The 24,108-nt window shown below is 38.7% G+C and overlaps 1 protein-coding gene across 3 annotated transcripts in view; it reads right to left on the bottom strand.

Moving 5' to 3' along the window:
- Positions 1-24,108, bottom strand: part of PALLD (palladin, cytoskeletal associated protein) — a 641,289-nt gene that overhangs the window by 299,668 nt on the left and 317,513 nt on the right. For all 3 annotated transcript variants that reach the window (XM_053703808.1, XM_053703809.1, XM_053703810.1), the window contains 3 exons: positions 23,182-23,287; positions 7,856-7,927; positions 2,618-2,759 (listed from right to left, as the gene is read on the bottom strand). In XM_053703808.1, the coding sequence (XP_053559783.1) occupies positions 2,618-2,759; positions 7,856-7,927; positions 23,182-23,287 (320 nt within the window). The remainder of the gene's footprint in view (positions 1-2,617; positions 2,760-7,855; positions 7,928-23,181; positions 23,288-24,108) is intronic.

Genomic DNA, 24,108 nt, shown 5'->3' with positions numbered 1-24,108 from the left:
CTTTAAATGAAACCAAATAAAATGTACCTTTAAAAGTAGTGTGTTTCAATACTACTTATAACAAGTGGCAGACTCCGTTGAGAGAAATGGTATAAAATTAAGTTTGCCTAGAGAACGGTTTTGTTGAATAATTCAGAGGGGTATACGGAATAACAACATATGATGATAAATGGTGTGCTATTAGTAAATAGCTTTATTTCTGTAGTGTGCAGCGTTCTCAAATATTCTTTTAGGTAGGTATAAAAGTGTAGGAGTAAAATAGTACCTGGTGTTAGAGGACTGCTATTAGTAATAGCTGTGGATCCTGAGATGTTTCATAAACCTTTGTGGGTTACGGTGTCCCAATACTATCAATCAGTATGGACTAAGGTCTATTCCAGGTCTCCGGTTCTTTGTACTTCCCAGGTGGGAGAAAATTTCTACAAGCTCTGATGGCAACTGACCTCCGTTGCAGGATGTCCAAATTTTTGTTGCAATCCGAAGTAGCGAGTAGCAGCAATACAGGTACTATTTTACTCCTACACTTTTATACCTACCTAAAAGAATATTTGAGAACGCTGCACACTACAGAAATAAAGCTATTTACTAATAGCACACCATTTATCATCATATGTTGGTATTCCGTATACCCCTCTGAATTATTCAACAAAACCGTTCTCTAGGCAAACTTAATTTTATACCATTTCTCTCAACGGAGTCTGCCACTTGTTATAAGTAGTATTGAAACACACTACTTTTAAAGGTACATTTTATTTGGTTTCATTTAAAGGCTTTTTTAAGGAGGTTTTTTCCTATGATGTCCAAAAATAAGCCGGCTTTTCAGTGACTTTTGCATGTTTTACACAATCAACTGCAGTGCGATATATTAATTCTACTATCTGCACAGATATCTGCTATTTAAAACATTTTATATATATATATGTTTGTTTTTTAAATTGCATGAGCTCATATGTATCAATATTGTATTTGATTTTTTGTATAGCAAGATTTTTAACAATGTTATAAATTTCGATATATTATTTTTTCTACCCTTGCTTTCTGTTTGCCAATTAACAATATAAAACATATTTATTTAAATTTTCCACTTTTCTAAATTTATTTCTAAGTTTACTTCGCTATTAAATTTTAGAAGTCACACTTCTTTTAAGACATTCAATTGCATTAAGTACATATACACTTTCGCACAACCATAAAGTTTTTTATAATAATTTTTTTTGAAAATAATAATTTTTTAAGAATTTACGAACATATAATTAGCTCCCCTTCACCTGTCTTAATTATCTAACACTTCGATAATAGTTTGGAGGAACTTTTATCACTTTGTAGGGTTTTAGAGCTACCTTTATAATTACCACAAGTTCACATTTAAAGGTGCACTCACTCCATCCTGTTTTTTTTGTAACACAAGGCGATTATTGTGAGTAAAGTTCATTTTAAAGGTATATTTTTTTAATGATCTTTGTAAGAATATTATAACAGCATACGTGTATAGTCATTTCATAGGGGCCCATTTATCAAGCTCCGGATTGAGCTTGAGGGCCTGTGTTTCTGGTGAGCCTGCAGGCTCGCCAGAAACAGCAGTTATGAAGCAGCGGTCTAAAGACCGCTGCTCAATAACCTGTCCGCCTGCTCTGAGCAGGCGATCAGACATCGCCGAAAATTAACCCGATCGAGTACGATCAGGTTGATTGACACCCCCCTGCTGGCGGCCAATTGGCTGTGAATCTGTAGGGGGCGGCGTTGCACCAGCAGCTCACAAGAGCTGCTGGTGCAATGCTGAATACGGAGAGCGTATTGCTCTCCGCATTCAGCAAGGTCTGGCGGACCTGATCCGCACTTTCAAATCAGGTCTGCCAGACCTTTGATAAATATCCCCCATAATCTAGTCTCTTTTCTATATAAATATACATTTTAACAAATCTAAAGAATTTAGGAATAATTATTAATTTAAATTGTTTTGTATATACATTTTAATTGGGGGTATGTTTTAAAGAATAATAACAAATAAATTGTATTACAACCCTGCTACATACTGACAAGGAGGAGGCTTAGGGACAAGTCCCTGTGACACCCATGGCAGGCTTGTGACTAACTCCCAGAGGGTGTTTTTTTCTGTCATTACCAAGTACTCCATGCTCTCTTCACTTCTATTCCTGACTCTAGATAAAAGGGATACCAGAGAGGTTAGAGGAATTAAAAGCTCTTGGAATGTAGGGTATCTTTCCCTCCTAGTGGCGAGGAGTTGAATTCCAGTAGTAATGGCTTGTGGGCTCTCATCACCTTATGAAAGAAATATGCTACATAAGAAATTATATTTTTGGCATATAACACTAATTATATGTTTTTATTTTTTGCTAAAATTACAATAAAGTGACTTGTGGTTTACATTTTATGTGTGGTGGCTTGGGGTCCTCACAATCTATTCTATAATATATATATATATATATATATATATATATATATATATATATATATATATATATATATATATATATATATATATATATATATATATATATATATATATATATAAATATTTCTTTGGGCATTGTATATAACAGTATATATATATAATTTTTATTTTAAATAAATGTATATTTAAATAAAATAATCTTACTTTTTTGAAGAATTCTGAAATCAGGCGAGTCTTGAATTTCAACTCCTTGTCTAAACCATCTGACTTTTACAGGAGGTGTTCCCTTCACCCTGCACTCTAGCACCACAACCTGTCCTTCAGTTGCTGTAAGGTTCTGCAGCTCCTGCATTCAAATACCAGAAACATAGCTTACATCATCATCAACTGACAACTTATATACAGAGGATTACAGAATACCTTCTCTTATAAATTAACAATGATTAGACATTTAAAACAAAGTCAGCCTCAGCATTCACTTGTGTTGATGTTTGAACTGGGCTTTCTCAGTTCACCAATTGGCACTGGAATGTTTGCCATTCCCAGACAGTGAGTCAGTATCTGATGACATGGGAATGAAGATATTTGGATGAAATCTTACTTCATTTCCCACCATCCGACCTTTTAAATCTTCCTAAAAATGCAATTCCTAATTAAAACCAGGTAAACCAACACGTATTTAGTATTCTCTCACTTTGCAAAAGCAACATGTTTAACACAAATATAATTTTATGTATTCCCCCCCCCCCCCCCACAGAAAATTAAATGCAGAGGTGATGGTTACTGCCAAATTTGCTTATCAGACATTAAAGAGAGATGAAACCCAGAATTTTGCTTTATTCACTTAGTATCCTTTGTTGAATGAGCCACAATGTACTAATGGAAGCTCTCTGTACAATTCTGGTAAGCCAATGACAAGAGGCATACATGTGTAGTGCATAGCTGCTCCTGAGAATACCTAAATATGCCTTTCAACAAAGGATACCAAGAGAATTAAACTAAGTAGATAATAGAAGTAAATTGTAAATTTGTTTAAAATTGCCCGAATCATGAAAGTTTAATTTTGACTTTACAGTCCATTTAACATAAAGATTGCGATTTTTTGTCAAACCTGTACATTATTTTTAATATTGTTTGAATGCTAATTTATCAATTTAAAAAGGAGATATGGGAATCTTTCACATGAAATATAGTAAACAAAATGCACCACTGTGAAAAAGTGCACATGTGACATGTATAAAATACACTATCTAGAGAAATATTCCAGGTAAAATTTGCCATTTTAAAATGGTGCTTCATACTGAAATGTTACTGGTAAATTATGCTGAAGAAATTAGCCAAATAAACTGTGTCAATAAGACAAAACTCTGTGTTGTGAAATGAATTCAGAGTGGTGGCATCAAGAATAGTACTCTGTCATCATTTGCTGAAATGTCATTTTTTTCCTGCTCGTTGTGAATGATGGACAGATATAACAGTCTGTATATTTGTTTGCAAGTTTTTCCTGTGAGATGCTTTCAGTATTCTGTACTGTTCCATTATTAAGAATGTTGCATCTGCAATCAGGAATATTGGGTTTTAAAATAAATCAATGAAAACATGAAGAAAAAAAAGAAACACTATCTACCTCATATATTACTAATCTGGTAAATAGATCTAAAGAAAACATGACATTTTTGTTTCATCACATGGGAGTTTCTAAATCAATAATTATATTTTGTAGTTAAACAAATAACTATGTGTCTGATATGACTGAGAAACACTGAAAAAGTAGACTACTAGAAACAGTGCAGAAGTATAATACAAATGCTACCATTTGTGTAGATGTGTCACTTCTTAATTATGGCTAGTTTTTGTAATCTGAGATAAATCATTATATTTTGGTACTTAAAATGGTAATTAGATTTTAGTACTTATTGTGATCTTAAATAGGTAATTAGATTTTGGTAATTATTGTAATCTGAAATGGGTAAATTGATTTTGATAGTTATTTTATAGAAATAGGGGATAGTGGCCAAGCGCTAGGACAATCCCTAAGCTGTACACAGACAGAGGGCCTAACCAACCCCCAAAGGGATTATATGGAAATAAAGATAGTGTGTACAGCGCCAAAAAAGGCTAAGGGATAAATATAAACACGGAAGTGGTATAAAAAGGTTTTAATAAGGAAAGGGATGTTGAATCCCTAAAAACAAATGCGATCAAAGGCTAGACAAATAAAAAATAGATGATAAATCTAGATACTAGAAGACTAACAGAAACAGCTCGCAAGGGGGACTAAAAATCGGAATTAAGTGGCTAACACTAGATTCAGATGTCTCTAAGAGCTAGGTATAGCTTAGACAATAAAAGTGTGTTAATAAACTTTGACAGTAGATTAATGCACAGTTCAAACTAATATACATAAACCAAAAATAACATAAATAAATTATGAACATATACAGTATAGTGTACCCGTGCACTGCAGTGCAAAAAAAGAGGCACAAAACAGGTGGGAAAAAAAAAAAAGGGTGGAAAAAATGTGTAAAAATAGTGTGTATGATTGGGGTGAAAACAAAAATATGAAACAATCACTCCATAAAAATGTTGTTCAACAAATGTTAGTGAAAAACCAAAGCAAAAGGAATGTACGTGAAAAATTGAATGTTAATCCAAAGGATAGTCACCAAAAACAAATCCAAATCACACTGAAAACCTTGGGTCCTGGTAGGGGAAACTTCCAGGTGAATCCTGACAGCTGTCAGCTGCTCCTATGGTGTCCTAGTAGCGTACCTGCAAACAAAGTTCACAACATACGCGTTTCGGCCCTCAATAGGCCTTTATCAAGACTCAGTCTTGATAAAGGCCTATTGAGGGCTGAAACGCGTAGACCCATTGGTAAGCATTATTTTAAAGCCCACATTGTTTTTAAATTTGGTACGCTATGTTGTGAACTTTGTTTGCAGGCACGCTACTAGGACACCATAGGAGCAGCTGACAGCCGTCAGGATTCACCTGGAAGTTTCCCCTACCAGGACCCAAGGTTTTCAGTGATATTTGGATTTGTTTTTGGTGACTATCCTTTGGATTAACATTCAATTTTTCACGTACATTCCTTTTGCTTTGGTTTTTCACTAACATTTGTTGAACAACATTTTACTGATTTTTTCATTGACTCACTGATTTTGTATTTTATTTTTCCTTGTGATATTTTTGTTTTCACCCCAATCATACACACTATTTTTACACATTTTTTACACCCTTTTTTTTTTCCACCTGTTTTGTGCCTCTTTTTTTGCACTGCAGTGCACGGGTACACTATACTGTATATGTTCATATTTTATTGCTCTGTTATTTTTGGTTTATGTATATTAGTTTGAACTGTGCATTAATCTACTGTCAAAGTTTATTTACACACTTTTATTGTCTAAGCTATACCTAGCTCTTAGAGACATCTTAATCTAGTGTTAGCCACTTAATTCCGATTTTTAGTCCCCCTTGCGAGCTGTTTCTGTTAGTCTTCTAGTATCTAGATTTATCATCTAGTTTTTATTTGTCTAGCCTTTGATTGCATTTGTTTTTAGGGATTCAACATCCCTTTCCTTATTAAAACCTTTTTATACCACTTCAGTGTTTATATTTATCCCTTAGCCTTTTTTGGCGCTGTACACACTATCTTTATTTTGATAGTTATTTTGTTCTAAGTTAGACCAGTTAGGTAGAATAACTGACTGTACAACATCACAAATCATCCTAGTTTGTTTATATAGATGTTAGAACTAGTATTGTTGACAGCAAGCCTAATGTATTGTTACACTAATGAAAACGTGGTGCTTTAAAATAGGAGATGTAGGCATCTGAGACTTAAAAAAAAGCAATGCTTTTAAAAGCACATACAAATATATGGGAGAAACCTTTAACTTGTTTGTAAATAAATCAAATGTATCAAATTTTTTATGTTGTGTCATTATGGGTCAAAAAACTGCTACAGATATTATCAACACTCAGGACAGTTTAAAAGACAGAGGGCTTTACTTTGATAAGGGTCATGGGTTCAAATCCTACTATGTGCAGTGAATTGTTTTTGTATCTTTTATAATAATCATGTAGCAGAGAATGTACTGAAATATTCCAACATTATGAAAACCCCTAACAGCTCACACAGCTATTTTTGTATATAGCTTACAAATACAATAGTTTTGTTTACTACATTTTACCCTTAGGCAGCAACACATTGCATAACAAAACATGTATTAATTAAATCTTCCAGCATTTAAAGGGACAGTCAAGTCCAAAAAAAAAACAAATTTTCAATTTACTTTTATCACCAGTTTTGCTTTGTTCTCTTGGTATTCTTAGTTGAAAGCTAAACCTAGAAAGGCTCATATGATGATTTCTAAGCCCTTGAAGGCCGCCTCTGATCACATGATTTTTTATTTGCTTTTCACAACAGGGGAGAGCTAGTTCATGTAAACCATATACATAACATTGTGATCACACCCGTGGATTGTGGCAGACACTGCACTAATTGGTTAAAATGAAAGTCATTAGATAATAAATAAAATGTCATGTGATCAGGGGGCTGTCAGAAGATGCTTAGCTATAAGGTAATCACAGAGGTAAAAAGTATATTAATATAACCATGTTGGTTATGCAAAACTGGGGAATGGGTAATAAAGGGATTATCTATCTTTTAAGCCAACAAAAATTCTGGTGGTGACTGTCCCTTTAAGTTCTTGGTCATGTGTAAGAAAGCATAGAAACTCTTAGCCTGAGTACTTCCTTAACTTGAATTGCAAATGGGAGCTCTATATTTAGCAAAACTGTTGATATATTTTCCTTTTGTGGGGAAGCATAAAGTTTTAAATTATAGAATAATTATTTAATTAAATTATACACTAAACTAGACTTTTCTAAAGCTTTCCATTTAGGAATGTGGATGTGCTGTAAAAAATGAGCATGCCCACTCTTTTGTCCTGTTATCAGGATTGAAAAACCTCTAAAACTAGAGAGATAATGGGATATAACACTGGTGTCTACATAATATAGGTACGTTAATAATACTAGTGTCTACATAATACCAGCATTATACCAAATGGAACAGTAAATCACCTTGAATACCGTCACCTGGAATACAGACCCACTTAATTTACTAAAAAACTTATATTTCATTACCCTGTTTTAAACACAATGTTTAAATGCTATATTCATAAACACCAATATCATGTGAACTTATTATTCCAGATCTATCTCTTTATGCCCCAATAAAGGATAGAGCTAGGATTTCTGTTGGTATGACTCATATTTTGATGAAACACTATTTAATTAGCTATTTTTTGCATGCAGCTGATAATGAGAAACTGGAAATCTAAATAGTGGGAAAATGTACATTATAAGTACATATTACTATTGTGGTCATTATCCCAGAATATGCCCTTAACGTTTCAGCTGTATCATACAAACCTTTGTGATTGTTGGTGCACAGAAGGCATTTGGCCCTTCCTTACGGTAGAGGTATGATGTCGGACTTTGAATCTGTGGATAGATACCATGGTTTAATTGAATTCAACATGGATGATAAGTGTTTTTAGAAAAATAAAACTGTCATGCCATTCTGTAGCATGGCTTTGAGTTGTACATATTTGGTTATATACTAAGAGGTTGATCACATAACTTTTTGGTTGTTTTCATCAGATACCGATTTCTGAATATCGGCCGGTATTGTCAATGTGCGTTACTAGCAATCACAATCCTAAAATGCTTCTGCCATTAATAACACTCAAGCTTGGAATTGTTACCCCCAGAGAACAACATGAAATCTTTATTGTTAATCTATAGACTTCATAATCCCAAAAAATTGACAAATTGGTGATCTCCTGGGTTTAGCGGTTAATCACAGGCTGAATAGTTAGTATGTTGACTAATGTATGTTTAAGAACGTTTTTTATATGCTAGATCCTAATGTTATCCAGTATGACTCTGTGTAACACCCATGGCCCATATTACAAGTGGTGCTCTAATGTTACCATGGAATGCAATAGCACTATCGGTGGACCGTGGTAAAATTAGTGTGCAAATTGATATTACAAGTCCTTGGTAAAATAGATTTACCGGAGCAGGTTTAGGGCAGCCGATATTGCTTTAGAGCACCCATTACTTTCAATAGATATAGTGAATGCGTTAATATCGCTGATATTACAAGCTGAAAGTTATGGGTTGTGCTTGAGCAAAAATCGAAATAACGCTTGAAGAATTAGCGTGACCTGACACCTGAAATAAAGTGTAAGGGGACAAATTATCACGCTCCGAATGGAGCTTGATGCCCTTTGTTTCCGGAGAGCCTGAAGGTCTTAAGACCGCTGCTCCATAACTTGTCCGCCTGCTCTGAGGCGGCGGACAGAAATCAACCCAATTGAATACGATCGGGTTGACTGACACCCCCTGCTAGCGGCCAATTGGCCGTGAATCTGCAGGGGGCAGTATTGCACAAGCAGTTCTGGTGAACTGCTTGTGCAATGATAAATGCCGACAGCGTATGCTGTCAGCATTTATCTATGTGCAGCGGACATGATACGCTACATCATATGTACATGTCCGCTCGCACTTTGATAACAGAATTTATGCTTACCTGATAAATTACTTTCTCCAACGGTGTGTCCGGTCCACGGCGTCATCCTTACTTGTGGGAATATCTCTTCCCCAACAGGAAATGGCAAAGAGTCCCAGCAAAAGCTTTCCATATAGTCCCTCCTAGGCTCCGCCCACCCCAGTCAATCGACCGACGGACAGGAGGAAAAAACAGGAGAAACTATAGGGTGCCGTGGTGACTGTAGTTAGAGAAATTAATTCATCAAACCTGATTAAAAAACCAGGGCGGGCCGTGGACCGGACACACCGTTGGAGAAAGTAATTTATCAGGTAAGCATAAATTCTGTTTTCTCCAACATTGGTGTGTCCGGTCCACAGCGTCATCCTTACTTGTGGGAACCAATACCAAAGCTTTAGGACACGGATGAAGGGAGGGAGCAAATCAGGTTACCTAAACAGAAGGCACCACGGCTTGCAAAACCTTTCTCCCAAAAATAGCCTCCGAAGAAGCAAAAGTATCAAATTTGTAAAATTTGGCAAAAGTGTGCAGGGAAGACCAAGTCGCTGCCTTACATATCTGATCAACAGAAGCCTCGTTCTTGAAGGCCCATGTGGAAGCCACAGCCCTAGGAGAGTGAGCCGTGATTCTTTCAGGAGGCTGCCGTCCGGCAGTCTCGTAAGCCAATCGGATGATGCTTTTAAGCCAAAAGGAAAGAGAGTTAGAAGTCGCTTTTTGACCTCTCCTTTTACCAGAATAGACGACAAACAGAGAAGATGTTTGTCTGAACTCTTTTGTAGCTTCTAAATAGAATTTTAGAGCACGGACTACATCTAAATTGTGTAACAAACGTTCCTTCTTTGAAACTGGATTCGGACACAAAGAAGGTACAACTATCTCCTGGTTAATATTTTTGTTGGAAACAACCTTTGGAAGAAAACCAGGCTTAGTACGCAAAACAACCTTATCTGAATGGAACACCAGATAGGGTGGAGTACACTGCAGAGCAGATAACTCAGAAACTCTTCTAGCAGAAGAAATAGCAACCAAAAACAAAACTTTCCAAGATAACAACTTAATATCTATGGAATGTAAAGGTTCAAACGGAACCCCTTGGAGAACTGAAAGAACTAGATGTAAACTCCAGGGAGGAGTCAAAGGTCTGTAAACAGGCTTGATCCTAACCAGAGCCTGAACAAATGCTTGAACATCTGGCACAGTTGCCAGTCGTTTGTGTAACAAGACAGATAAAGCAGAAATCTGTCCCTTTAGAGAACTCGCTGATAAACCTTTATCCAAACCCTCTTGTAGAAAGGAAAGGATATTAGGAATTTTGATCTTATTCCATAAGAATCCCTTGGATTCACACCAGCAGATATATCTTTTCCATATTTTATGGTAAATTTTTCTAGTTACCGGTTTTCTGGCTTGAACCAGAGTATCTATCACAGAATCTGAAAACCCACGCTTTGATAGAATCAAGCGTTCAATTTCCAAGCCGTCAGCTGGAGGGAGACCAGATTTGGATGTTCAAATGGACCCTGTACAAGAAGATCCTGTCTCAAAGGTAGCTTCCATGGTGGAACCGATGACATATTCACCAGGTCTGCATACCAAGTCCTGCGTGGCCACACAGGAGCTATCAAGATCACCGAGGCCCTCTCCTGCTTGATCCTGGCTACCAGCCTGGGAATGAGAGGAAAAGGTGGAAACACATAAGTTAGGTTGAAGGTCCAAGGCGCTACTAGTGCATCCACTAGAGTCGCCTTGGGATCCCTGGATCTGGACCCGTAGCAAGGAACCTTGAAGTTCTGACGAGACGCCATCAGATCCATGTCTGGAATGCCCCATAATTGAGTCACCTGGGCAAAGATCTCCGGGTGGAGTTCCCACTCCCCCGGATGGAATGTCTGACGACTCAGATAATCCGCCTCCCAGTTTTCCACTCCTGAGATGTGGATCGCAGATAGGTGGCAGGAGTGATCCTCCGCCCATTTTATTATTTTGGTCACTTCTCTCATCGCCAGGGAACTCCTTGTTCCCCCCTGATGATTGATATAAGCAACAGTCGTCATGTTGTCTGATTGGAATCTTATGAATCTGGCCTTTGCTAGTTGAGGCCAAGCCCTGAGAGCATTGAATATCACTCTCAGTTCCAGAATGTTTATCGGGAGAAGAGACTCTTCCCGAGACCATAGTCCCTGAGCTTTCAGGGAGTCCCAGACCGCGCCCCAGCCCACTAGACTGGCATCGGTCGTGACGATGACCCACTTTGGTCTGCGGAAGCTCATTCCCTGGGACAGGTGGTCCAGGGTTAGCCACCAACGGAGTGAGTCTCTGGTCTTCTGATCTACTTGAATCACTGGAGACAAGTCTGTATAGTCCCCATTCCACTGTTTCAGCATGCACAGTTGTAATGGTCTTAGATGAATTCGCGCAAAAGGAAGTATGTCCATTGCTGCAACCATCAATCCTACCACTTCCATGCACTGAGCTACGGAAGGACGAGGAATAGAATGAAGAACCTGACAAGCGTTTAGAAGTTTTGACTTTCTGACTTCTGTCAGGAAAATCCTAATTTCTAAAGAATCTATTATTGTTCCCAAGAAGGGAACTCTTGTCGACGGAGACAGGGAACTTTTTTCTATGTTCACCTTCCATCCGTGAGATCTGAGAAAGGCCAGAACGATGTCTGTGTGAGCCTTTGCCTTTGAAAGAGACGACGCTTGTATTAGAATGTCGTCCAAGTAAGGTACTACTGCAATGCCCCTTGGTCTTAGAACCGCTAGAAGGGACCCGAGTACCTTTGTGAAAATCCTTGGAGCAGTGGCTAAACCGAATGGGAGGGCCACAAACTGGTAATGTTTGTCCAGAAAGGCGAACCTTAGGAACTGATGATGATCCTTGTGGATAGGAATATGTAGATACGCATCCTTTAGATCCACGGTAGTCATAAATTGACCTTCCTGGATTGTAGGTAGAATCGTTCGAATGGTTTCCATTTTGAACGATGGAACCCTGAGAAATTTGTTTAGGATCTTTAAATCCAGAATTGGTCTGAAAGTTCCCTCTTTTTTGGGAACTACAAACAGATTTGAGTAAAATCCCATCCCCTGTTCCGCCTTTGGAACTGGGTGTATCACTCCCATTTTTAACAGGTCTTTTACACAATGTAAGATTGCCTGTCTCTTTATTTGGTTTGAGGATAAGTGAGACATGTGGAACCTTCCCCTTGGGGTAGTTCCTTGAATTCCAGAAGATAACCCTGAGAGACTATTTCTAGTGCCCAGGGATCCTGAACATCTCTTGCCCAAGCCTGAGCAAAGAGAGAGAGTCTGCCCCCTACTAGATCCGATCCTGGATCGGGGGCTACTCCTTCATGCTGTTTTGTTAGTAGCAGCAGGCTTCTTGGCCTGCTTACCCTTGTTCCAGCCTTGCATCGGTTTCCAGGCTGGCTTGGTTTGTGAAGCATTACCCTCTTGTTTAGAGGATGCGGAATTAGAGGCCGGTCCATTCCTGAAATTGCGAAAGGAACAAAAATTAGACTTATTCTTGGCTTTGAAAGGCCTATCTTGTGGGAGGGCGTGGTCCTTTCCCCCAGTGATGTCTGAGATAATCTCTTTCAATTCTGGCCCAAAGAGAGTTTTACCCTTGAAGGGGATATTAAGCAATTTTGTCTTGGAAGATACATCCGCTGACCAAGACTTTAGCCAAAGCGCTCTGCGCGCCACAGTTGCAAACCCTGAATTTTTCGCCGCTAATCTAGCTAATTGCAAAGCGGCATCTAAAATAAAAGAATTAGCCAACTTGAGTGCGTGAACTCTGTCCATAACCTCCTCATACGGAGTTTCTCTACTGAGCGACTTTTCTAGTTCCTCGAACCAGAACCACGCTGCTGTAGTGACAGGAACAATGCACGAAATAGGTTGCAGGAGGTAACCTTGTTGTACAAAAATCTTTTTAAGCAAACCCTCCAATTTTTTATCCATAGGATCTTTGAAAGCACAATTATCCTTGATAGGGATAGTAGTACGCTTGTTTAGAGTAGAAACTGCCCCCTCGACCTTAGGGACTGTCTGCCATAAGTCCTTTCTGGGGTCGACCATAGGAAATAATTTCTTAAATATAGGAGGGGGAACAAAAGGTATGCCGGGCTTCTCCCACTCCTTATTCACTATGTCCGCCACCCGCTTGGGTATAGGAAAAGCGTCGGGGTGCACCGGAACCTCTAGGAACTTGTCCATCTTGCATAATTTTTCTGGAATGACCAGGTTGTCACAATCATCCAGAGTAGATAACACCTCCTTAAGCAGTGCGCGGAGATGCTCTAATTTAAATTTAAATGTCACAACATCAGGTTCAGCCTGTTGAGAAATTTTTCCTGAATCTGAAATTTCCCCATCTGACAAAACCTCCCTCATGGCCCCTTCAGATTGGTGTGAGGGTATGACAGAACAATTATCATCAGCGCCCTCCTGCTCTTCAGGGTTTAAAACAGAGCAATCGCGCTTTCTCTGATATGCAGGCATTTTGGATAAAATATTTGCTATGGAGTTATCCATTACTGCCGTCAATTGTTGCATAGTAATAAGCATTGGCGCGCTAGAAGTACTAGGGGCCTCCTGCGTGGGCAAAACTGGTGTAGACACAGAAGGAGATGATGTAGAACTAAGTCTACTCCCTTCATCTGATGAATCATCTTGGGCAACTTTACTATCTGTGGCAGTACTGTCCTTACTTTGTTTGGACGCTATGGCACAATTATCACACAATTTTGAAGGGGGGGACACATTGATCTTCAAACATATAGAACATAGCTTATCTGAAGGTGCAGACATGTTAAACAGGCTTAAACTTGTCAATAAAGTACAAAAACCGTTTTAAAACAAAACCGTTACTGTCTCTTTAAATTTTAAACAGTGCACACTTTATTACTGAATATGTGAAAAGGTATGAAGGAATTGTTCAAAATTTTCAGAGCATTAACCCTTAAAATAAAGAAACCGGAGCCTGTTACAGTTTTAACCCCTCTACAGTCCCAGCTACAGCCTTTGCTGCGACTTTACCAAACCCAGGGGGAATACGATACCAAATGAAGCCTTCTAGGAACTTTTCCAACCACTTTCAGATCCACACACATGCATCTGCATGTCTTGCTCCCAAAAGTAACTGCGCAGTAATGGGGCGAAAATGAGGCTCAGCCTACAACTGGGAAGGCCCTTCCTGACTGGAAAGGTGTCTAACTCAGTGCCTGACGTTAAAAAACGTTCCCCAAGCTTATAAGTGTGAATTTCAAACATAAACATGTATAAAATGCTCAAATAAAGCAATCGATTTTGCCCATAAAAGTGTCTACCAGTTTTACAGCCCATATTAAGCCCTTTATTCTGTTTGAGACTAAGAAAAATGGCTTACCGGTCCCCATGAGGGGAAAATGACAGCCTTCCAGCATTACACAGTCTTGTTAGAAATATGGCTAGTCATACCTTAAGCAGAAAGTTACTTCATCTCAACAGTCCTATGTGGAAACAGCAAACAATTTTAGTTACTGCTGCTAAAATCATCTTCCTCTCACAAACAGAACTCTTCATCTTTTTCTGTTTCAGAGTAAATAGTACATACCAGCACTATTTTAAAATAACAAACTCTTGATAGTAGAATAAAAAACTACAACTAAACACCACATACTCTTAACCATCTCCGTGGAGATGTTGCCTGTGCAACGGCAAAGAGAATGACTGGGGTGGGCGGAGCCTAGGAGGGACTATATGGACAGCTTTTGCTGGGACTCTTTGCCATTTCCTGTTGGGGAAGAGATATTCCCACAAGTAAAGATGACGCCGTGGACCGGACACACCAATGTTGGAGAAAAATATGCCCCTAAGAGTTAAAAAAAAAAGTTTCACAAAACACATGTAAAACATTAAAATATACTATTACACTCATATATAAAGAATTTTAATAAACAATATAACATTTATATTGATAAAAAGGTTTTAAAAGGACTAAAAAGGTATATGTTATATGGCAAGGTGTTTGACTGCAAAAGGCTTCAATGTGTGTGTGTTTAAATATATATATATATATATATATATATATTTGTGTGTATGTATATATGTCTATATATGTATATGTGTATATATATATATATATTTGTGTGTATGTATATATGTCTATATATATGTATGTATAGGTCTATATATGTATATGTGTATATGTGTATATATATATATATATATTTGTGTGTATATGTATACATGTAATATATGTTTATATATGTGTATTTATGTGTTTATATGAGTAAATATGTATGTACACACATACATGCATATAAACACATATACACATATTTATACACTTTTGACTTATTCAAATCCCTTGAAACATACACAATAATTTGTTAATCAATTTTAATATGTTTAAATGTTGTTGTTTTTTCTATAAAAATACTTCACATTACTACAATATCTATCTATCTATCTATCTATCTATCTATCTATCTATCTATCTATCTATCTATCTATCTGTCTATAGTATATAATACCTAAGTATCCACAATGTGGTAGAAACTTTTTGGGATACTTGCTAATAAGTAGAAAAGTGTTGTCTGGGAGTTTATTACGCTGTGGGATTCAATAAGTGAAAAATGGACTGTAAATGTGTTGTTATGTATCAAAACAGAACCGGCACATGTTTTAGTATAGGATAATTTTTCACTGAACCAATAATATAAAAAGTTACTCTGATAAACAATAAAAATGTCTGATTGTTATTGTATCAACATTGGAAAGAGCTCATCTGTAGCTGCTGACAGATAATTGTCACATGATTGATTCTGATTAAACCCAATTACATTATATATATAAATGAGAAAAAATACTCTGTAATAAAAGTTGTGCAGTGCTACTTGCACAGATGTGTTGCACATATTAAGTAGATCTTTCCTTATAGACATAATTTTTTTTCCCAAGAAGATCTATGTCAATAGGATGAATACATTTTTGTGCAAAAAGATGTTTATGTTCTTTTAGAATTGGCAGAACGTTTAATGCAAGGAGAATAGAAAACCACAAGAGCAGCGTAATCTGATACATCCTACTGACATCCTTATGAATACAACTCTGTCATTCTCCATTTACATCAAAGAACATAAAATACAAGATTGCTTTACCTTTCTTTCCACAGTTTGCCTTAATATATTGATCTCAGAATCACAGACACATTGTAGCATCAGCCCAAAGTAAAAGCAGCTTTATTCAATTACTGTTTAGGATGGTCAAGATCCCAGCACCCAACCTTGATAGCAACTACAGTTCTCAAAAGTTATATCTTGAGCTGCCAAACAGCCTTTGTATTGTTCATCTTTGTTTGGGCTGCATATTTCTATGCAATTAGCATGACCTTAATTAATGAAAACACGTTTTCTTGTGGTTTTCATTTAAAAACTAGTTCATGGCTGGGGCATTTTATTGGCAGAGCCACCTTGACGTTGTGATCACTTGTGAAACACACTGACAATATCAACCAAATTCTAATACTCAGTATCAGATGACAATATCAACCAAATTCTAATACTCAGTGTCAGATGACAATATCAACCAAATTCTAATACTCAGTATCAGATGACAATATCAACCAAATTCTAATACTCAGTATCAGATGACAATATCAACCAAATTCTAATACTCAGTATCAGATGACAATATCAACCAAATTCTAATGCTCAGTATCAGATGACAATATCAACCAAATTCTAATACTCAGTATCAGATGACAATATCAACCAAATTCTAATACTCAGTATCAGATGACAATATCAACCAAATTCTAATACTCAGTATCAGATGACAATATCGGGGATCATTGTATTTCAGCCTTATTAGTATGAGGGGGGTAAACAAATCATTAGAATCGGCTACAGAGCAATAGTGCACTAATGGGACCCAGCTGAACACATCTGGTGAGCAGATTTCTTAATAGGAAAACTGGACTTCAGAATTACAAACATAAATAAGTGCACAGTCACAGCATTGCACCGTTCCATAACTACATGCGTCTAGCTTTAACAGAGAGCAAAAGTCAAAATTAAACTTTTATACTATAGACAGAGCATGCCATTTTAAATGACTTTCCAATTTACTTCTGTTAGCTTTGTTCCCTTGATATACTTTGTTGAAGAGTACATCTAGTAGTTTCATAGGAGCTCAGGAGTGTGCATGTGTGTATAGCAGCAGTGTTTGCAACAGTGTATAACATTGCTAGAAGCATTTTTGCAAAAACTACTGTCAGAAGACAAATGCGCACTACAGCGCTCTTCTTTCAGTCTAAGTTTACCCTTCAACAAAGGATAGCAAAAGAAAACAAAGCATGTCAATTTGAAAGTTGCCTATGACAGCATGATTTATCTAAAGCATGAAAGCTTCATTTCAAGTCCAGGAAATTCACATGAGCCAGTTGTTTAACAATTCAGTGTGTTATATTTGACAATTTACTGCTAAAATAATGAAAATCCATTTCGTTTTACAGGTTGATTTTTGATCATATCATTCAGTGCTGCTGAAATCTTACCTGGACATTTTTAATCAACTAAAACTGGTTTGGTTTTGTAAAAGATTTGTATATATTTTTTATCATTAAACAAGGATATGTTTATAAATTCTATGTTGAAATAAGGCTGTAGGAAAAGGCATAATGATAACTTTTATTTTCCATTTAGATCTTATTGCATTTTCATGGCCTTTTAATTTATATTTGAAAGGTTTCATGAAAAAAATACTTAAAGGGACAGTCTAGTCAAAATGAAACTTCATGATTCAGATAGGGCATGCAATTTTAAACAACCTTCCAATTTACTTTTATCATGAAATTTCCTTTGTTCTCTTGGTATTCTTTGTTGAAAGCTAAACCTAGGTAGGCTCTTATGCTAATTTCTAAGGCCGCCTCTTATCTCAGTGCATTTTGACAGTTTTTCATAGCTAGATAGTGTTAGTTCATGTGTGCCATATAGATAATATTAGTCAGCACTAATTGACTAAAATGCAAGTCTGTCGAAAGAGCTGAAATAAGGGGGCAGTCTGCAGAGGCTTAGATATAAGGTAATAACAGAGGTAAAAACATAATTTATGCTTACCTGATAAATTTATTTCTCTTGTAGTGTATCCAGTCCACGGATCATCCATTACTTGTGGGTTATTCTCCTTCCCAACAGGAAGTTGCAAGAGGATCACCCACAGCAGAGCTGCTATATAGCTCCTCCCCTCACTGCCATATCCAGTCATTCGACCGAAGCAAACAGAGAAAGGAGAAACCATAGGGTGCAGTGGTGACTGTTGTTTAATTAAAATTTAGACCTGCCTTAAAATGATAGGGAGGGCCGTGGACTGGATACACTACAAGAGAAATAAATTTATCAGGTAAGCATAAATTATGTTTTCTCTTGTTAAGTGTATCCAGTCCACGGATCATCCATTACTTGTGGGATACCAATACCAAAGCTAAAGTACACGGATGATGGGAGGGACAAGGCAGGGATTAAGCGGAAGGAACCACTGCCTGAAGAACCTTTCTCCCAAAAACAGCCTCCGAAGAAGCAAAAGTATCAAATTTGTAAAATTTGGAAAAGGTGTGAAGCGAAGACCAAGTCGCGGCCTTGCAAATCTGTTCAACAGAGCCTTCATTTTTAAAGGCCCAGGTGGAAGCCACAGCTCTAGTAGAATGAGCTGTAATCCTTTCAGGGGGCTGCTGTCCAGCAGTCTCATAGGCTAGGCGTATTATGCTCCGAAGCCAAAAGGAAAGAGAGGTTGCTGAAGCTTTTTGACTTCTCCTCTGTCCAGAGTAAACGACAAACAGTGTAGATGTTTGACGAAAATCTTTAGTAGCTTGTAAGTAAAACTTCAAGGCACGGACTATGTCCAGATTATGTAAAACACGTTCCTTCTTTGAAGAAGGATTAGGACACAATGATGGAACAACAATCTCTTGATTGATATTCTTGTTAGAAACCACCTTAGGTAAAAATCCAGGTTTGGTCCACAGAACTACCTTATCTGCATGAAAAATCAGTAAAGGAGAATCACATTGTAAGGCAGATAACTCAAGAGACTCTCCGAGACGAGGAAATAGCCATCAAAAACAGAACTTTCCAGGATAAAAGTTTAATATCAATGGAATGAAGGGGTTCAAACGGAACTCCCTGAAGAACTTTAAGAACCAAGTTTAAGCTCCACGGGGGAGCAACAGGTTTAAACACAGGCTTAATTCTAACCAAAGCCTGACAAAATGCCTAGACGTCTGGAACCTCTGCCAGACGCTTGTGCAAAAGAATAGACAGAGCAGAAATCTGTCCCTTTAAGGAACTAGCTGATAATCCTTTGTCCAAACCCTCTTGGAGAAAGGACAATATCCCAGGAATCCTAACCTTACTCCATGAGTAATTCTTGGATTCACACCAATGAAGATATTTGCTCCATATCTTATGGTAGATTTTCCTGGTTACAGGCTTTTGTGCCTGTATTAAGGTATCAATGACTGACTCGGAGAAGCCACGCTTTGATAGAATCAAGCGTTCAATCTCCATGCAGTCAGTCTCAGAGAAATTAGATTCGGATGATTGAAAGGACCTTGTATTAGAAGGTCTTGTCTCAGAGGCAGAGTCCATGGTGGAAAGGATGACATGTCCACTAGGTCTGCATACCAGGTCCTGCGTGGCCACGCAGGTGCTATCAGAATCACCGATGCTCTCTCCTGTTTGATCTTGGCAATCAGTCGAGGGAGCAGAGGAAACGGTGGAAACACATAAGCCAGGTTGAAGAACCAAGGCGCTGCTAGAGCATCCATCAGCGTCGCTTATGGGTCCCTGGACCTGGATCCGTAACAAGGAAGCTTGGCATTCTGGTGAGACGCCATGAGATCCAATTCTGGTTTGCCCCAACGATGAATCAACTGAGCAAACACCTCCGGATGGAGTTCCCACTCCCCCGGATGAAAAGTCTGACGACTTAGAAAATCCGCCTCCCAGTTCTCTACGCCTGGTATATGGATCGCTGACAGGTGGCAAGAGTGAGTCTCTGCCCAGCGAATTATCTTTGAGACTTCTAACATCGCTAGGGAACTCCTGGTTCCCCCTTGATGGTTGATGTAAGCCACAGTCGTGATGTTGTCCGACTGAAATCTGATGAACCTCAGTGTTGCTAACTGAGGCCAAGCCAGAAGAGCATTGAATATTGCTCTTAACTCCAGAATATTTATTGGGAGGAGTTTCTCCTCCTGAGTCCACGATCCCTGAGCCTTCAGGGAGTTCCAGACTGCACCCCAACCTAGAAGGCTGGCATTTGTTGTTACAATTGTCCAATCTGGCCTGCGAAAGGACATACCCTTGGACAGATGGACCTGAGATAGCCACCAGAGAAGAGAATCTCTGGTCTCTTGATCCAGATTTAGTAGAGGGGACAAATCTGAGTAATCCCCATTCCACTGACTTAGCATGCATAATTGCAGCGGTCTGAGATGCAGGCGCGCAAATGGCACTATGTCCATTGCCGCTACCATTAAGCCGATTACTTCCATGCACTGAGCCACTGACAGGCGTGGAATGGAATGAAGGACACGGCAAGCATTTAGAAGTTTTGATAACCTGGCCTCCGTCAGGTAAATTTTCGTCTCTACAGAATCTATAAGAGTCCCTAGGAAGGAGACTCTTGTGAGTGGGGATAGAGAACTCTTTTCCTCGTTCACTTTCCACCCATGCGACCTCAGAAATGCCAGAAATATCTCTGTATGAGACTTGGCAATTTAAAAGCTTGACGCCTGTATCAGGATGTCGTCTAGATAAGGAGCCACCGATATGCCTCGCGGTCTTAGAACCGCCAGAAGTGAGCCCAGAACCTTTGTGAAAATTCTCGGGGCTGTAGCCAACCCGAAGGGAAGAGCTACAAATTGGTAATGCCTGTCTAGAAAGGCAAACCTTAGGAACCGATGATGATCTTTGTGAATCGGTATGTGAAGGTAGGCATCCTTTAAGTCCACTGTGGTCATGTACTGACCATCTTGGATCATGGGTAGGATGGTCCGAATAGTTTCCATTTTAAATGATGGAACTCTGAGGAATTTGTTCTTGGGAACCACAAACAGATTTAAATAAAAACCCTGTCCTTGTTCCGTCCGCGGAACTGGATGGATCACTCCCATTACTAGGAGGTCTTGCACACAGCTTAGGAAGGCCTCTTTCTTTAACATTTTTCTAAATATAGGAGGTGGGGAAAAGGGTACACCGGGTCTATCCCACTCCTTGCTAATAATTTCTGTAAGCCTTTTAGGTATAGGAAAAACATCAGTACACACCGGCACCGCATAGTATTTATCCATCCTACACAATTTCTCTGGTACTGCAACTGTGTTACAGTCATTCAGAGCAGCTAATACCTCCCCAAGCAATACACGGAGGTTCTCAAGCTTAAATTTAAAATTAGAAATCTCTGAATCAGGTTTCCCCGAATCAGAGATGTCACCCACAGACTGAAGCTCTGTCCTCATGTTCTGCATATTGTGACGCAGTATCAGACATGGCTCTTACAGCATTTGCGCGCTCTGTATCTCTTCTAACCCCAGAGCTATCGCGCTTGCCTCTTAATTCAGGCAATCTGGATAATACCTCTGACAGTGTATTATTCATAATTGCAGCCATGTCCTGCAAAGTAATCGCTATGGGCGTTGATGTAATTGGCGCCATACTAGCGTGCGTCCCCTGAGCGGGAGGCAAAAGGTCTGACACGTGGGGGGAGTTAGTCGGCATAACTTCCCCCTCGACAGAACCCTCTGGTGACAATTGTTTTATAGATAAAGACTGATCTTTACTGTTTAAGGTGAAATCAATACATTTAGTACACATTCTCCTATGGGGCTCCACCATGGCTTTCAAACATAATGAACAAGTAGTTTCCTCTGTGTCAGACATGTTTAAACAGACTAGCAATGAGACTAGCAAGCTTGGAAAACACTTTAAACAAGTTTACAAGCAATATAAAAAACGCTACTGCGCCTTTAAGAAACACAAATTTTGTCAAAATTTGAAATAACAGTGAAAAAAGGCAGTTACACTAACGAAATTTTTACAGTGTATGTAAGAAGCTAGCAGAGCATTGCACCCACTTGCAAATGGATGATTAACCCCTTAATACCAAAAACGGAATAATAAATGACAAAAACGTTTTTCAAACAGTCATAACTGCCACAGCTCTACTGTGGCTTTTTACCTCCCTCAAATACAACTTTGAAGCCTTTTGAGCCCTCCAGAGATGCCCTGGATCATGCAGGAAGAAGCTGGATGTCTGTGTCTGTAATTTCCTGCACAAAAAAGCGCTAAAATAGGCCCCTCCCACTCATATTACAACAGGGTAGAGCCCCAGGAAACTGTTTCTAGGCAAAATTCAAGCCAGCCATGTGGAAAAAAACTAGGCCCCAATAAGTTTTATCACCAAACACATATAAAAACGATTAAACATGCCAGCAAACGTTTTATATTACATTTTTATAAGAGTATGTATCTCTATTAATAAGCCTGATACCAGTAGCTATCACTGCATTTAAGGCTTTACTTACATTAATCCGGTATCAGCAGTATTTTCTAGCAAATTCCATCCCTAGAAAAATATAACTGCACATACCTTATTGCAGGAAACCCTGCACGCCATTCCCCCTCTGAAGTCACCTCACTCCTCAGAATATGTGAGAACAGCCATGGATCTTAGTTACTTCTGCTAAGATCATAGAAAACGCAGGCAGATTCTTCTTCTAAATACTGCCTGAGATAAACAGTACACTCCGGTACCATTTAAAAATAACAAACTTTTGATTGTAGAAATAAACTAAGTATAAAACACCACACTCCTCTCACGACCTCCATCTTTGTTGAGAGTTGCAAGAGAATGACTGGGTATGGCAGTGAGGGGAGGAGCTATATAGCAGCTCTGCTGTGGGTGATCCTCTTGCAACTTCCTGTTGGGAAGGAGAATATCCCACAAGTAATGGATGATCCGTGGACTGGATACACTTAACAAGAGAAAAGTATATTAATATAACCGTGTTGGTTATGCAAAACTGGGGAATCGGTAATAAAGTGATTATCTATCTTTTTAAACAATAACAATTCTGGAGTAGACTGTCCCTTTAAGTTTGTTATCCCTTGCAAGTAATAAAATCAGCTTACCTGTTGAACAGGCATAGATATTGGTTGCATTACTGTAGTTATTATTCCACATTTTGGAGAAGACGGACCTATCGTCAAGGAAACAGATGTTGATTTCTTTTGAGCCCTAAAGAAAAAACATTACTTTTATTTCTTACACTTCTTTGAATTCCTAAATGTACATTTTTTTTTTTAAAATAAATTCAAAACTAAAAACACAAGTTCTCTCAAAGGGCCTGAAGATCAAAAACTCGCCAGCATGGAAAGAAATCACACAAAACCCTTGGGGGCTTTTTTAGAGTATATATTGCACTTTATGTGTCTCTACTTCACATCCAGAATCCTATGTAGCTAGATAAACAGCACTCAGGCTAAAATGTGACAGATTACCCTCCCACTTGACACCTCCCACCCCTGATCCCTACCTGATTCCTCCCAAACAGTCTCCTTCCCTCCCGCACTCCCCACTGGTCACCATTATCTTAGGTAGGGGCCGACCGTCAGCCAGTATGTGTAGGGAACCCTCCTCACCCACCACCTCCCTGATACCCCCAAAACAGCTCTCTTACCCTGTCCCCTCTCACTAGGTGTCTCTATTTCAGGTACTAGTTGCTGTCTGCCAGTAATCCGCTTGTAGGACTTACATTTTTTAAATGATTTATATTAAAAAGATTTCTGTAGTGTAGTGATTCTCCCCCAAACCAATTGTATGGAGGACCTCCTCCCTCACCACTTACCATAGTGTAGGGAACCCATCCCTCCCTCAGTAAACATTTATTTTCTGTAGCTTCGGGAATCCCCTTTCCTCTCCACCCTCCCTCCTCCCGCGATGCGCTACCCACCCACTTCCTCCTTCCCTCCCACACCACCTACTGCAGCACTGCAAGCCGATGCAAACAGTGACAAAAGTAATGGTAAAGGAAGCACGGTGAGCGCTCCCTTACCATA

This window comes from Bombina bombina, chromosome 2 (assembly GCF_027579735.1).
Source record: "Bombina bombina isolate aBomBom1 chromosome 2, aBomBom1.pri, whole genome shotgun sequence".
Classification (NCBI taxonomy): domain Eukaryota; kingdom Metazoa; phylum Chordata; class Amphibia; order Anura; family Bombinatoridae; genus Bombina; species Bombina bombina.
This window is presented reverse-complemented; position numbering and strand designations above follow the sequence as displayed.